This window comes from Pterocles gutturalis, unplaced genomic scaffold (assembly GCF_000699245.1).
Source record: "Pterocles gutturalis isolate BGI_N339 unplaced genomic scaffold, ASM69924v1 scaffold40500, whole genome shotgun sequence".
Classification (NCBI taxonomy): domain Eukaryota; kingdom Metazoa; phylum Chordata; class Aves; order Pterocliformes; family Pteroclidae; genus Pterocles; species Pterocles gutturalis.
In genome coordinates, this window is record NW_010139706.1 from 401 (window position 1) to 13,108 (window position 12,708).

Genomic DNA, 12,708 nt, shown 5'->3' on the forward strand with positions numbered 1-12,708 from the left:
TTTTAGGCTAATCTGAGAGCATGCTCTAATTTTTTTTTGCCCCCCAAAAGCCCTATCATAAACAAGATCCCCCCTAGAGATGAGGGGCTTTGATAAAACAAACATGACTATCAATTTGGTGAATAGATTCTGGAAACCGCCTTAATATTGTGTTGATTTTCCGTTTGCAATTAACAACTCACACAAAAATCGCTAACTGCAAAAGGCCCCCCATGAAAACCGGCTCTGATTCACCGAAGCAGAAAGCGTGGCCCTCCCGGGTGGGAGGGAAAGAAACCGAGGCAAAAGGTTTCGATTTGTGAAATCGACAAATCGGCTTTTTCTCATTGCGATTGTTATCGGGAACGTGATACTGCACCTTTCTGATTTTTCTGCAGTCTGAACGCATTGTTAAAAAGAGCTAGTTCGATTGTTCCTCACTTTTGCCCATAATTTCTTTAATGTTTTTAGGTAGGGACACTACACAAATCCTTGGTCAAAGCAGACAATTTGGACTTAAGTGACCAGTGTCGCGAAGTGAGTGGCTTAACACCTGAGGGACTGGGCAAAGCTGAGCCACTGGACCGGGTTCTTCAACAGGTGAGATGCTGCTCTTGGGAGCAGGGGCTGCTCAGGGGAGAAGCCTGGGACAAGGTTCAATTGATTTGATAAAAGAAATAGACTTTAATTTTGCCTTTCTCTTGGAAATTTGTGCTTATTTTAAAGCTAACCCAAAAGAGACCTGAACCATTTGAAATGGGAACCCCATAATTCTGAAACAGTTAATGTATAATTCCAAAGTACTTGAGCTGGTGCTCTAGTGCTTGGAAGATCTGGCTTCTGATTATTTTGATGGGTCTACTTTTATTCCAGATTTCTCTTACTCAAGCCTTAAAAGAGTAGGCTGGTAAAAGCACTACTTAATTAGCAGTGCTAATCAAACTTCCCAAACTTAGGTGGTATGTTTTAGTCTACAGGTTTGCTGCTATAATGTGTATTTAATGTGTATTTATCATTTGTTATTCTTAAAGCTAGTTGAAATCTTCGAAACTATACTTTCATAAAACAGCTGTACTTGTTGTGTACTTTCCCAGATGAGCTTAATTAGTTTAGTGGATTATAAAGCAATAGGGTTTTTTTTTTCTACGATTTCTGTATTTTGCTCTTTGGCTCACTTAATATCACACTAAGACAGTAAACCTGTAAATTTGTATGATCCTTGCAGTTCAAGAGGCCATAAGTTACCTAAAAAAAGTTCATGGAAGTAGTGTATACATACACGGTTCCTCAAAGTTTGCTTGCTTTCACTGTCTTTTCTATATGTGAAATGTGCTTGAATGGAAAAATACAATAGTGCGTTTTTGTGTAACATATAAAACTGGCTTTCCACACCTTGTCTGAATCATTCGTAGGTGTGTTTCAGCAAGAAACTTGCTTAGGCAGTAGAACAGGTTCATGTTGCTGTAACTTCTGGTGACACAGATAACTTGGCAGACTAGGTCCTAACCCTCTTTGATACTGAATGGTTAACACTTCACTCTGGAGTATCTTTGAAAATAGAAATGTGTAACTTTTATGTGTTTTAAAATCTGTCAATATTAGCTGCAGATGACATTTATGCTACTTGCAGTAGTTTTGCTAGAGTCCAAGAACAAGGGGTGATTTTTTTTTTTTCTTTTAAAACTTCAAAATAACCCCTGAGAAAATGTGCAGCTGCAGGTTTGATCTTGTCCCAGATCTTGCACTAAAGACATCTGGAACGGCTTAGCCTAGTACACTCTGTTTACCTTTATAACAGACACACTTTAATTATACTCAATACTTTATGAGAGATTGTATCTTATTGCCGTAAATTGCACTGTAGGTGCGTCTGCTTTAGCAATAAAAGGAAATACTACCTTTGTGTGTAGGTGGGTAGAGACTCTTGAAAAACAACAATTTTTTTCCTTTTTGTCTGGCATATCTATACAACTAAATAATGACTTTTGCTGTTAATTGTTGGATGCCAGTTGTGATGTGGCCAGTTCGATTCCATCATAGGTCTTCTGGAACACACTTTACCTAAGCTCGTCTCCCTTCCCCTCTGTGTGTCCTGACTCCATGGGAGTTAGCAGAGAATTAATTCATCCTCCCACTTGCAATGGGGGGCAAAAAGCAAAATTCCATATTCTTTGATAATAGATCCTTTTTTGCATTTTTGAAGATAAGTCCATTAAATATTTTAATTGCATCATGTATTTTAAAGATTAATCAGGTATTTGTTAACACAGATTATTTTTTTTTCTGCAGTTAAGTGTTTTGATTAGCAAAAGCACAGGTGAGTGAAATGGTTATTTGACAAGTAGGAGGAAAAGGAAGTAGACTTGTACCGTGATTTGAGATAATGTTATAGAGTAAGTGAAATTAGCTTTCCACACCCTGCTTGGATTGTGGTAGAAAATCCGATGATGCAGCTGAAAATAGCTTACTTTAGCACACATCTCAATCCTGTAAAGGAAGGTTTCAGTGCCTGCTTCTGGCTTTTGCCTTGGGTTCCCAGTCTGTCCATGTAGAGGGAAGGGAGTATCACTAAGTATAAATCTGTTGTAACTTTTAGCTGTGCTTCAGAGGCCTCTCCCAGCCTCAACCGTTCTGTGATTCTGATTCTGTGATTCATAGATCAGCTACTGTGGGTCTGGAGTTTTTCCACTGTCCCCAGAAAACCTCCTCCTATTACTATCTAGTTCACTTTCCAGCCATGATAAGGGCTACCAAGAGCCTGTGATCTGTGGTTAAGCCTTTGCTCTGCTTGTAACAAGGCACTTCAACGAATGATACATAATTTCAGTTTTACTTCATATTCTTACAGTGTTACATCGCACACAACTTACTGCTTGGGTTTGTCTTAAGAAATATTCTAAGATATGGTTTCCCAATAATTTCAATTTTACTTCATATTCTTAGTGTTACATCGCACACAACTTACTGCTTGGGTTTGTCTTAAGAAATATTCTAAGATATGGTTTCCCACTGGTATATTTTTGCGGTGTGATTTTACAAAGTGAGGTTCTGAAACACAGTGCCCCCAAAGAACTGAGATGTTTGCTGCAGTGTATGTTCTATACATTTTGCTGCAAGTTTTTAAATACTGTACTTGTTCAGGGTAACAAGTGTTTGATCCCACAGGTGCTAGTGAATTTATGGGATCCAGCTATATTTTCTGATAGGTGATGTGCAGTGTTTTGGTAGCTATGTGTTGGGTGGGGAGGGGACATCCTGCTAATGTAAAATGTTAAGGAAATAGTTACCTGAAGTCATAAAATATGTGCCCTTTGGAACCAGCCTGCCTGATGTATTTCATTCAAAATGACATTAATAACTTATCTCTGCTGTTGGACCAGTAATGACAAACTTACTGGCCGCTGACTGAGATGTGGTGGTGTAGTTGCAGAATGCTACCAAGTAGAAAATGTGAGGACTTTTTTTTTTTTTTTTTTTAACAAAGTAAGCAGGAGATCTCTTGTTCAGGTGTGTTTGGAACTGTTTTGAACCTGTGATGTAAGCCTCTAAACATGCATTACCTAGTCTACTTACTAAAGGGAACAGCATCCTACATTTCCTCCTGCAATACTGGGATGTTCTCACTAGGTTTCATTGCTCAGATCATCAAATCACAGGACTGGCTTATTTAGCATGTTATTTATATTTTTCTGAATAACTCCTGCAACTTTATGGTTTCCCAAGCTTTTAAGGGAGCAAATTGTTTTCAGGTTGCTTTCTGAAACCTTGCAGGAATGGGAGCTTGCTTTTAAAGAGCAAAACCAAAATGAACTTTGCCTTTCCCTCAGCCCCATTACTCTATCATCAAAAAGCTGACATCTTCATGTGCTTCTCTGATTCTAGCCATGGGGGTTCTACGTTAAAGGTAGAAAACGAAGTTGAAAGTGTTGTGAATTTCTTAATCCTTCCCATACTGAAAACCTAGCTGAATCAGCATGCTTGCCTTAAGACATGTTACTTGCCTTTTGCAAGGCAATATTTGCATGTCTCCCTGACAAAGGATAAGTCTAAGAAGAGCTAATAATTTTGGAGAGCTGTCTGCAGTATTTAGCTGTAATTACCATCTTACTTTGAACGACATACATGAAAAGGGAGAGGTTCTCATGAGAGCTGGGTCTGCTTTGGATGCTTTCAAGCATCCAAATTTCATCTGTGGTTCACATTTAAGTATTTAAAAATTGTTTGAAAGACTGTCCTGGTCTTGCTGATCTTTCATGGCATTGCACGTTGAGTCCAAAACATCAATGATGGAGTCAATTCATATTCTTAAACATAGAAAGACAAAGCTGGGCCTTTTTTCTCCCACTGTTCTAAACTATGCACAAATTGAAGGTACTGAGGAGCTGCCAGTTCATCAGGTGATGGCAAATTACCAGTTCTCTGAAGCATGTTTGGGTGCCTGTTGATCATCCAGCTGAGCTGCAGGTGCCATTTATTTTCTCACATATCAACAAATTCAGCAAGAAACAAGCTGGTAAGCTGGTTAGATGAGCGTTTGGAAACAAGTGGGATGGGGGAGAGGCGGAAGAACCAGTGAATTCCTCTAACCTGATTAACCGGTTACAACGTTGGGGTTTTGTTTTGTGTGTGGGTTTTTTTTTTTTTTTTTTTTTTTTTTTTTTTTTTTTGAGAAACTTGTTCTGCAGCTGCAGCCTCCTCTTCACAAAGCACTACCAGAAAGTTTTCTTGGCTCCCTTGCCAGCTGTCACACCTTCATTTTGAATAAATGCGTTTTTGAATATTTTTTTAAATACACCTCCGAACCTTCAGACTGCAGAAAAAAGTCAGAAAATGCAGGGTGATTTTTTTTTTTTCTTTTGTCTTGTGGTTGGTCTTCCAACTTCAGATTATTTGGTGACTGCATCACCTCAGTAAAACTCATAGAGTCTGTTTTTTGGAATATTTGCTGGGTCTGAGTTCTGAAGTTTTGGAGCAGGTGTTTGGCAAACCCTTGGCAAGTGTTACTGAGCAGGCTGTTCAAGAAATACGTAAGGGTGTAGTTTCACAAGATTCGGCTTCAGCAGTGAAGCCAGCTTCTCTCCTGCCCCTGCACTGTACTTTGCTGTCTTTTTGTTGTGTCAGTAAAACCCTTTGTGAAGCTGTGCTGTAAACAGGATCGCTGAAATGAGCAGGTAGGGTGGGAAATGAGTAAGCTGCTTTGCTGTCCAAGCTCACGTCCCAGTCCCACGAAACTACACCCTTTGGTTGTGTTTTCATGATCCAACACGTCTGATGGCGATACCAGCTTAAGGTATGTCTGCCCCCGCATCACGTTCTCAGGCTGCAGTTATATGAAAACTTTTTAGTGGCACCTTTCACTTAGGTAGGTACTGCTATTCTGTGGACCTCCCTTGCCTGCATTCTGCCAATACAAAAGTTTTTGGGGGTGCATATAAACCACAGCAGGGCACTGTTCTGAGTTAAAACCAATTCTGGCTTGGAGCAGTTCTGTCTGATGCACAGTGTGGCAGATGAGGTGGTTTTTCAGAGGGCAGCCATAGGACCGAGGTGTAGACAGGCAGGGTGGGTGAAAGGACAGAAACGTTTTCAGACAGGTTGGCCACCGGGCAGTTTGTTTGGGGACACTGTGGCCTTGGCTTGGTATCAGGAGTGAGGGATGAGGATTTCCTGACAGGTGCAAAGTGGCCTTCAGGTTGTCAGGGCGGGTGAGTGGTAAACTCCTGCTCTTACAGGAGGGCTGAGTGTACGGTGTGCATGTAGCCTTATGCGGGGTTCTTGCTGTATATGAGCATCTAATAGCTCCCTATTTCCAGTAATAAACTTAGAGGAGCATTGGTTAGATTATGTTTGATACTTAATATTGTAATATCATCCCTCTTTGTTGTGGGGAAGTAAGGATGTGCTAATGCTTCCTGTAGCTGCAGGCTGCTACGGCGTGGAATATTCTTTTCTTTAGCAATGAAAATGGATGGCTAACTCTTGTTTCAGAACCCTTGTTGTAATTTTGTCATTGACAGTACAGGTAAACCATTTTTCCCTTTACAAATCCTCTGTGCTGCCCAGCTCCCACTATGTTATGATTGAAACACATAAATCTGTTCTCTCAAAAACAGGGGAGTTAATACCAGAAACAGTTCCTCGGTTACAGATATAATTTATATGTATATTCATATATACATATATGTAGAGCATGTGAATGCATTTGTTGTTAGCATTTATGTTCTCTTAGGTTTTGTGGAAAAGCGACAACCTCAGCACCTCTAGAAGGCTGCAGTGCTTTCACCTGAATTCCACCAGGATTCCCTTAAATCTTGCTTTGTTCCTATATTTAGGTGCATTTCACTTCAGAATGAGATAAAGGACTTTGTCTAACGCTGCATATTCTTTTCTTTGCAAGCGTGAGCATGTGGTAGTCTCGGCTAGCTGGGCAATCTGCTTAAAATTAGAAGTGCCACTATTCGTTAGAAGTGTATCATTTGGCCCAGTGGTTTGAGGATGAGCCTGAGTAGACTTTGTGATAGCGGATGCTGCTGCTTGTTGTGGTGAAGTTAAACAGTAACATTAAATCTCTTACCAGGTCTGGGTGGATTAGCATATATAGAAAAACAAAATTTACTATGACCTGTCCAGAATAGCTTGAAACGCCTGTCTGCCCACACTGTGGTCTTGTGCAACGTTTGGAAATTGTGTCACTAGCACATTTGCATGTTCTCACAGCTATAGTATATCTGAACTCTGAATACTTGAATTTCTCTTGAAATTGTACTTGCAGCTATTTTAAAAATAATTGGAAGACAGTAGAACACAGGGTAGAAGCCTTTTAATACAAAGATTGCTGGATTACATGATCCTCAAAGATTTTGAACTTCTTTTCTGTAACTTGCTGTAAGTAGTTACTGAAAAATTCACTGGAAATGAGTCAATGAGCTGTTGCCAGGGTTTTCAAAAGTGGCTGAGGAATAATAAATTATGAATAATGGCTTTGTATTCTAACATTTTGACAATAAGTGTACGTGCAGTGCTTCTCCCAGTTCTTACATGTTAGTATGAAAGCAGCTTAGAAAACTCTGTGTGGATGCTCTGGATTGTCTGTAAACCTCCAGTTTCCCTCTCAGTCTGATGGCATTTTATCTGGCTCTGTCAGAGCTTTTGAAAGGGTTGCACAGTTCTTGCATCCGTGTGTTGGTTTACTTGGAATATTTTTTTTTCCATTTAAAAAAAACCCAAAACACCCTTAAGTTATATGCAGAAGCTCTTGGGTAGCTAAGTGCTGCCAAACAAGGGCAACAGCTCTGTCAACGTGTTGCAGCAGTAATTTGCTGAACAGTTAGGTTTGAGAGTGACGCATAGATGCTGGAGTTGATACTGCTAGCAAAGCAGTGTTGTGGCCAAAACTAAAAATGCTGATTGGAGAGTAAGTTGTTTTTTCTTAGCAACTACTTGCATAATGTCAGCCCTGTTTTATTTTATAATTTCTGTGGTTAGAATTGGAACTTTTATGTCTCTTAATTAGAAACATAAACAGTAATTCTCTCTCTTCCTCATATTCATGTCTTTGCCATCTCCTTTCTGCTCTGGAAAAACATTTTATACATAATAGTTGCTGCTTTTCATATAAACTGCAGAGATATCGTGTTGTTTTCCTTCATGATCAATTTCTGTTAGCTGCAGCCTTATGTCAAGAAAGGAGGAAAATATTGATGCTCTGAAATGCAACTTCAACTGTGAGTCCCAAGAAGGTGCTGAATCAGAAGTCACGCTTGCTCTACAGTGTTTTTTTTAGTGCTTTACTCTGATAACTCTGTGATGTTCTTTAAACTGTTCACAATTTATTCCAGGATGCTTCTATGAAGTAGTCTCTGTTCTTGCTTTGTTTATAACCATCTACTTTACTAATCTGTCCCTCATTCATTAAATCCACATGCTATAAAGGTAGATGTGAGTTACAAGATAAATACGATACAAAAGATATTGAGAATTGAAATGTAGATGCTCATTGCTGGTGATGAGTGACAGAACAAACAAACAAAAACCCCAACCCTGACACTTCTCCAAAACTTCCATTTAAAAATATTTTCGTTTTTCTTTCCCCTTGCTACCTTTCTTTGTAGAGCTGGTGTTTCCATTCTCTGACTCTAATTCTAGAAGAAATTTAAGCATGTGCTTTAAGATTATGATGAATTGTGTAGACATTTCTGGTGTGTGAAATTCTATGTCTTTACAGAAATCACGGCAGAATTACTTTCCTGACAAGTAATTCTGTTGCAGTGAATTCAACTAAGAGTAAAGTAGAGCTATAATATGCAGCTTGGAAAACAAAAGTGCAAAAACCACTATGGAGGTATTGCTGTAGCTGAGTAACTGAAAGCCTGAAAGTTAATTTAGGAGTCCTTTGTAGTTGAAGAGAGAGACAAACCAGCATATAACACATCAAACCTCTTGAATCAAGTAACTACTGGATTGGAGGGGGATGCATGAGATTTGGGGAACTGGAAAATGCATAGCAGTCACAAGAATATTACTATGACGGAGTTTGGGGGTTTGCTTTGTTGATTATTTGACTGTACTAGCCAACGTTATTTCTTAGAGCAGAATTAAGCTGTTACAGGATGAACTTTTGCTTATTGTCAAGCACGTGAAATGTTGACATGTAAATATGAGATGCAGGAGGAGAAAACTGCTGCTCTTGTGATATGCTTAAAGAAAGAAAAGAAAGTATAAATCAACGTCCTCTTCCTCTAAACCTTAAGATGCTGAGAACCGCTCACAAAAAGCTGTGACTTGCTTCATATTCCAGAGAACTCGCATCAAGTCTCTTCTGTCTTAATTAACTCATTTTGGAAACAAGATGCTATGCAAAAGAGAGAATGTAGTTCTGTAAGAGGAAGCAACGTCTAAATAATATCACCATTTTAATGTCACCATTAATGTTCCTGTTCTGTATTGGGCAGGCCTGAATCCCTTGGAAGGCCAAGTGTAAATTCTGATATTAGTTATGAACTGCTAAAGTCTTAGAGATAATTTCTTACTCTTATTTTTCCTTTTTTCAAACATAATCAATTCCTGATGCATGGGTCTGCTGCCTTAATCTGCAAGTTTAAAATTTCAGAGATTAAAGGCAAGCTGATTTAGGGATCTACTTCCACTTTTCCTTTCTGTTTTTGTGAATGCGTGTTTAACAAGAAAGGGGAAAGCTCCCCATTTCTGAAGCAGAGTAGAACTGATTTATAAAAGTTTGACATTTTTGCTGATATTTAAGGGTTTGAGCAAGGGTCAGTTGGATTCTTACATAAGCAAAGATACTTCATGGATCTCAAGGCTGTTATTCAGGAAACTCTATGCCTATGATATTCTTACAGTATAAGTTTAAAGGAGAGGCAGGAGTATGAAGGAATCTTGAGAGAAACTGAACTGTGGATAATAGGTATGTCTCTTTCTTTTTATGTTTCCTGTTCTTTTTCTTTTCCCTGGATATTACTACAAAAACAATTTGAAAAACACCCAATAGGGGAAAAAAAAAAGCTTTAATTTTGCAGGTATTGACTATTCTCCTACAACTGGTTAAGCTTGCACTACAAACAATGAGGTAGTGTTGAGTAAATAGAGCAGTACCATGCATTACAGTCAATAGAGCCAGTGCTAAAGATCACATTGCTAATGAAAGTTTGTCCTTGAAACAGAGGTAAGAGGGAGTGGGGGAGGTATAGAACACTCTGAGAGAGCGCTTGTGCTTAAATCAAGACTTTAAGAAATATTGCAGTCACAGCATATTAATTAAAACCTAGAGTTTGGAAAGTATGTTCAGCCTTGTCTTTCAGGCAGTAGTGACTTGCTCTGTGAGTTGAGCTGATAGCAAGAAGGCTGTGAGGAGTGAGGCACCATTGTAATCCTGCTTGAAATGTAGGTAAAAGGTTGACAGAGTATGGATTTTTTGCATCACTGATATTCAGAGTTTCCTGAAGGAGTTATCTCTTGCTTAAAGACAAACTCAAGAATAATCTACGCGAACAAGTGCTAAGGGGTTCTGCAAGATATGCACCTTTTTTGCATTATTTTGTTGGTTTTGATAGCTAGTGGCCTCTTTCATACAGGTTAATTTAAAGGCCAAAATTTATTTTATCTCAGTAAGTGTTTCCTTATTTAGCAGTTACCTGACAGAAAAGATAGTAGTAAAGTAACTCCAGAAACTGAGATTCCTGTGTTGTTGGACTGGGGTGATTTGTCTTACACAAGGCTGACTTCAAGTAGCTTATTTGTGGAGTACTCTGCATATTTCAACACTCTCTTATTAAAACAGATTGTGCTTTTGAAGATAAAAGCTGTGACCTGATTGCTGTGACATTTAGATGGCCTGAATCATGGTCTTGCCTTTTATGCTTAATGCATGACCTGAATTAGATGCTGTAGATACCATAGCTGGAAAGCATGCAAATAATCCGGCGTTGCAAACTTCCATCTAAGAAATAATTAATCAAAAATGGTCATAAAATGCTCAAGTGGCATGGCTTGGACAGATCTTTGTCTTGGCAGAAGGTTAGATTTTTGCATTCTTTTCTAGGAAGAATTAAAACTCTTGGTTAGTTATTGTTTACTTTGTAGCACAAAGACCCAGGCCTGATGAAAAGGGGCCAAAGAAAGAAATAATGTGGCAGTTTCACCCTTAAGATGGTTTATCACAGTCCTGAGTCACGATGTTCTGTTTTCTGTGTTCTGCAGACTGTGACTGGACAGGCGAAACATGACAACCGTTGCTGCATATCTGTGTTTCCTATTCTACTTGTTGCTGAACCACGCTAAACAAACCTATTCCTATGCAGAAAATTAGCTGTAGACTGGTGTTATCTAAACACCTCTCTGTAATTCTGCAGGTGTGATGAGTTGTATTTTTCTGTGCTTTGTTGAATGAAAGGAGGTGATAAACTCGAAGAGTACCTTCTATTTTTGTCCCTCGAACTCTTACAGACATTGTAAGAGGCATATGTAGCCTGTGTGCCTTCCTGACGCAAGAACTCTGTAGTGACCTGTGCAATGACAGCGAGGAGGAGGAGGACAGGATGGTATTACTTCCTGATACTTAAGCTTCCCAACAAGTAAAAGATAAAAGTCGGTATCTTGAAATAGCTTTAAAAATATGTTCTGTATTTTTTAACTTCTTCTTTTGAAGATTTGTGATGTTTGGAATTTCGTGGCAAAACCTCAAGCACAGGATAGTTGAGACTTTAACCCTGTTACCTTTGTTAGCTCATGCCATGAGTGGGGAAAAAACTAGTTTCTTTCTTATGAGAAAGGCAACAGTGTGAGTTTATGTCTGTACAGACACCCATTGTAGATGGAACTGCAGCAGGGTGCGTGGTACCTGGTTTTCTGTCGTTGGACCTCTATTCAGGACAGAATGCAAAATGACAACAAGATTAGTAGGTGTAACAAGCAACACAGTGTACTTGAGGAGAAGACAATCTGCAGTGCTTGAAGCTCAGTGCCACGTCCTGCATCTCCTCGAGACCGGGGAGAACAAACCTGCTCTTACACTTGCAAATTCCAAAGCTGATGGAAACTCTGGCTGGTTTCAGGCAACATGTACATCTCTCTCTCTCTCTCTCTCTCATACTTTTATGGTGGCCATTGTGAGCGATTACTCATTCAGTTATTTAATACAGTGTATAGTACCTCCGGAGGCATAAGGTGATATGTAACTTGACTGGATGTACTGAGCACGGTTACATTGTCTGTGGTATGCTGGAAATGAAAACCATGCTTTTGTCCAGGCTAGTCTTCAGTCACTAAATAATCTTGGGCATTAGTGCTCAGTAGAGCAAAAAATTGCTTTCCTCTTAGTAGGAGAAATCAAATTGGCAATATTGTTTTTGAACGTTTCTAGTGAGTGGACCTGGGCTGCCTCTGTCATCTTCTGCAAGTCTCCCCTGCAAAGAAATAAAGCCAAGGGGCAATTTCTTTTTACTGTTTGTGTCTGAATAGTATCTAAATACAGTAATTTTTCATATTTTGCTAGAAGGGGAAAAAAGTGAGCTGTACCTTGTGGCTGCACTATGGCTTACACTTTTTTTTTCCATACAGCAGTTTCAGTACAAGGTCACCATGTATCCTTTATCAGGCATGTGGAATAGCAGTTAACAGATGAACAAAGGCAAGGGCTTACTATAGGATTCTCTGTTTAAAAAGTTACCTAGCACAATAAAGGGTTATCATGCTTGTGCACAGACTGCATTTCAGCAGTATTTACCTCCAAGTAGTATTGACATGCTTTAAATTCCTCCATTGCATGGATAAGGCTGACATTATCACCAGGGTTTGAAGAGTGAAGGAGCAGAAAACTGCCCATGGAGAGTATTGTAAATAAATGTGAAACCCTTATGGGTGCAGGGTCTGAGGCACAAAGTCCAAGTGAGAATATTTCCCAAAGTTGATGTGCCCTGGTGTGTGTGTATGTATACCAAACCCACGGCTTGTTACTCTTGAGGTTTCTCATGCTGTATTAGAGCCTTTAAGCCTTAAGGGAGACTTCTGGGTTGCTGGATGTTTGTTTGTCAGTGCTGCTCCAATCTTGCTTATGTTTTGGTGGCAGAAAAGTTCTGTTAATCAAATTTGGTTGCATCTCACCTTTTGATTTCCTCCCCTTCCACCTCATCCCAGACAACACGTCCTTCCCCCAACACACACCTACACCCCCCCCCCCCCCCACCTCACCAAACCATGCTCCAACTTCTGGGG

The 12,708-nt window shown here is 39.5% G+C and overlaps 1 protein-coding gene across 1 annotated transcript in view; it reads left to right on the plus strand.

Annotated features, from left to right (window-relative positions):
- Positions 1–450: 450 nt before the first annotated feature.
- Positions 451–12,708, plus strand: part of ESRP2 (epithelial splicing regulatory protein 2) — a gene marked incomplete at its 5' end in the record, with an annotated part of 45,340 nt that continues 33,082 nt past the window's right edge. The window contains 1 exon segment of the mRNA XM_010083414.1: positions 451–579. Within this exon segment, the coding sequence (XP_010081716.1) occupies positions 451–579 (129 nt within the window).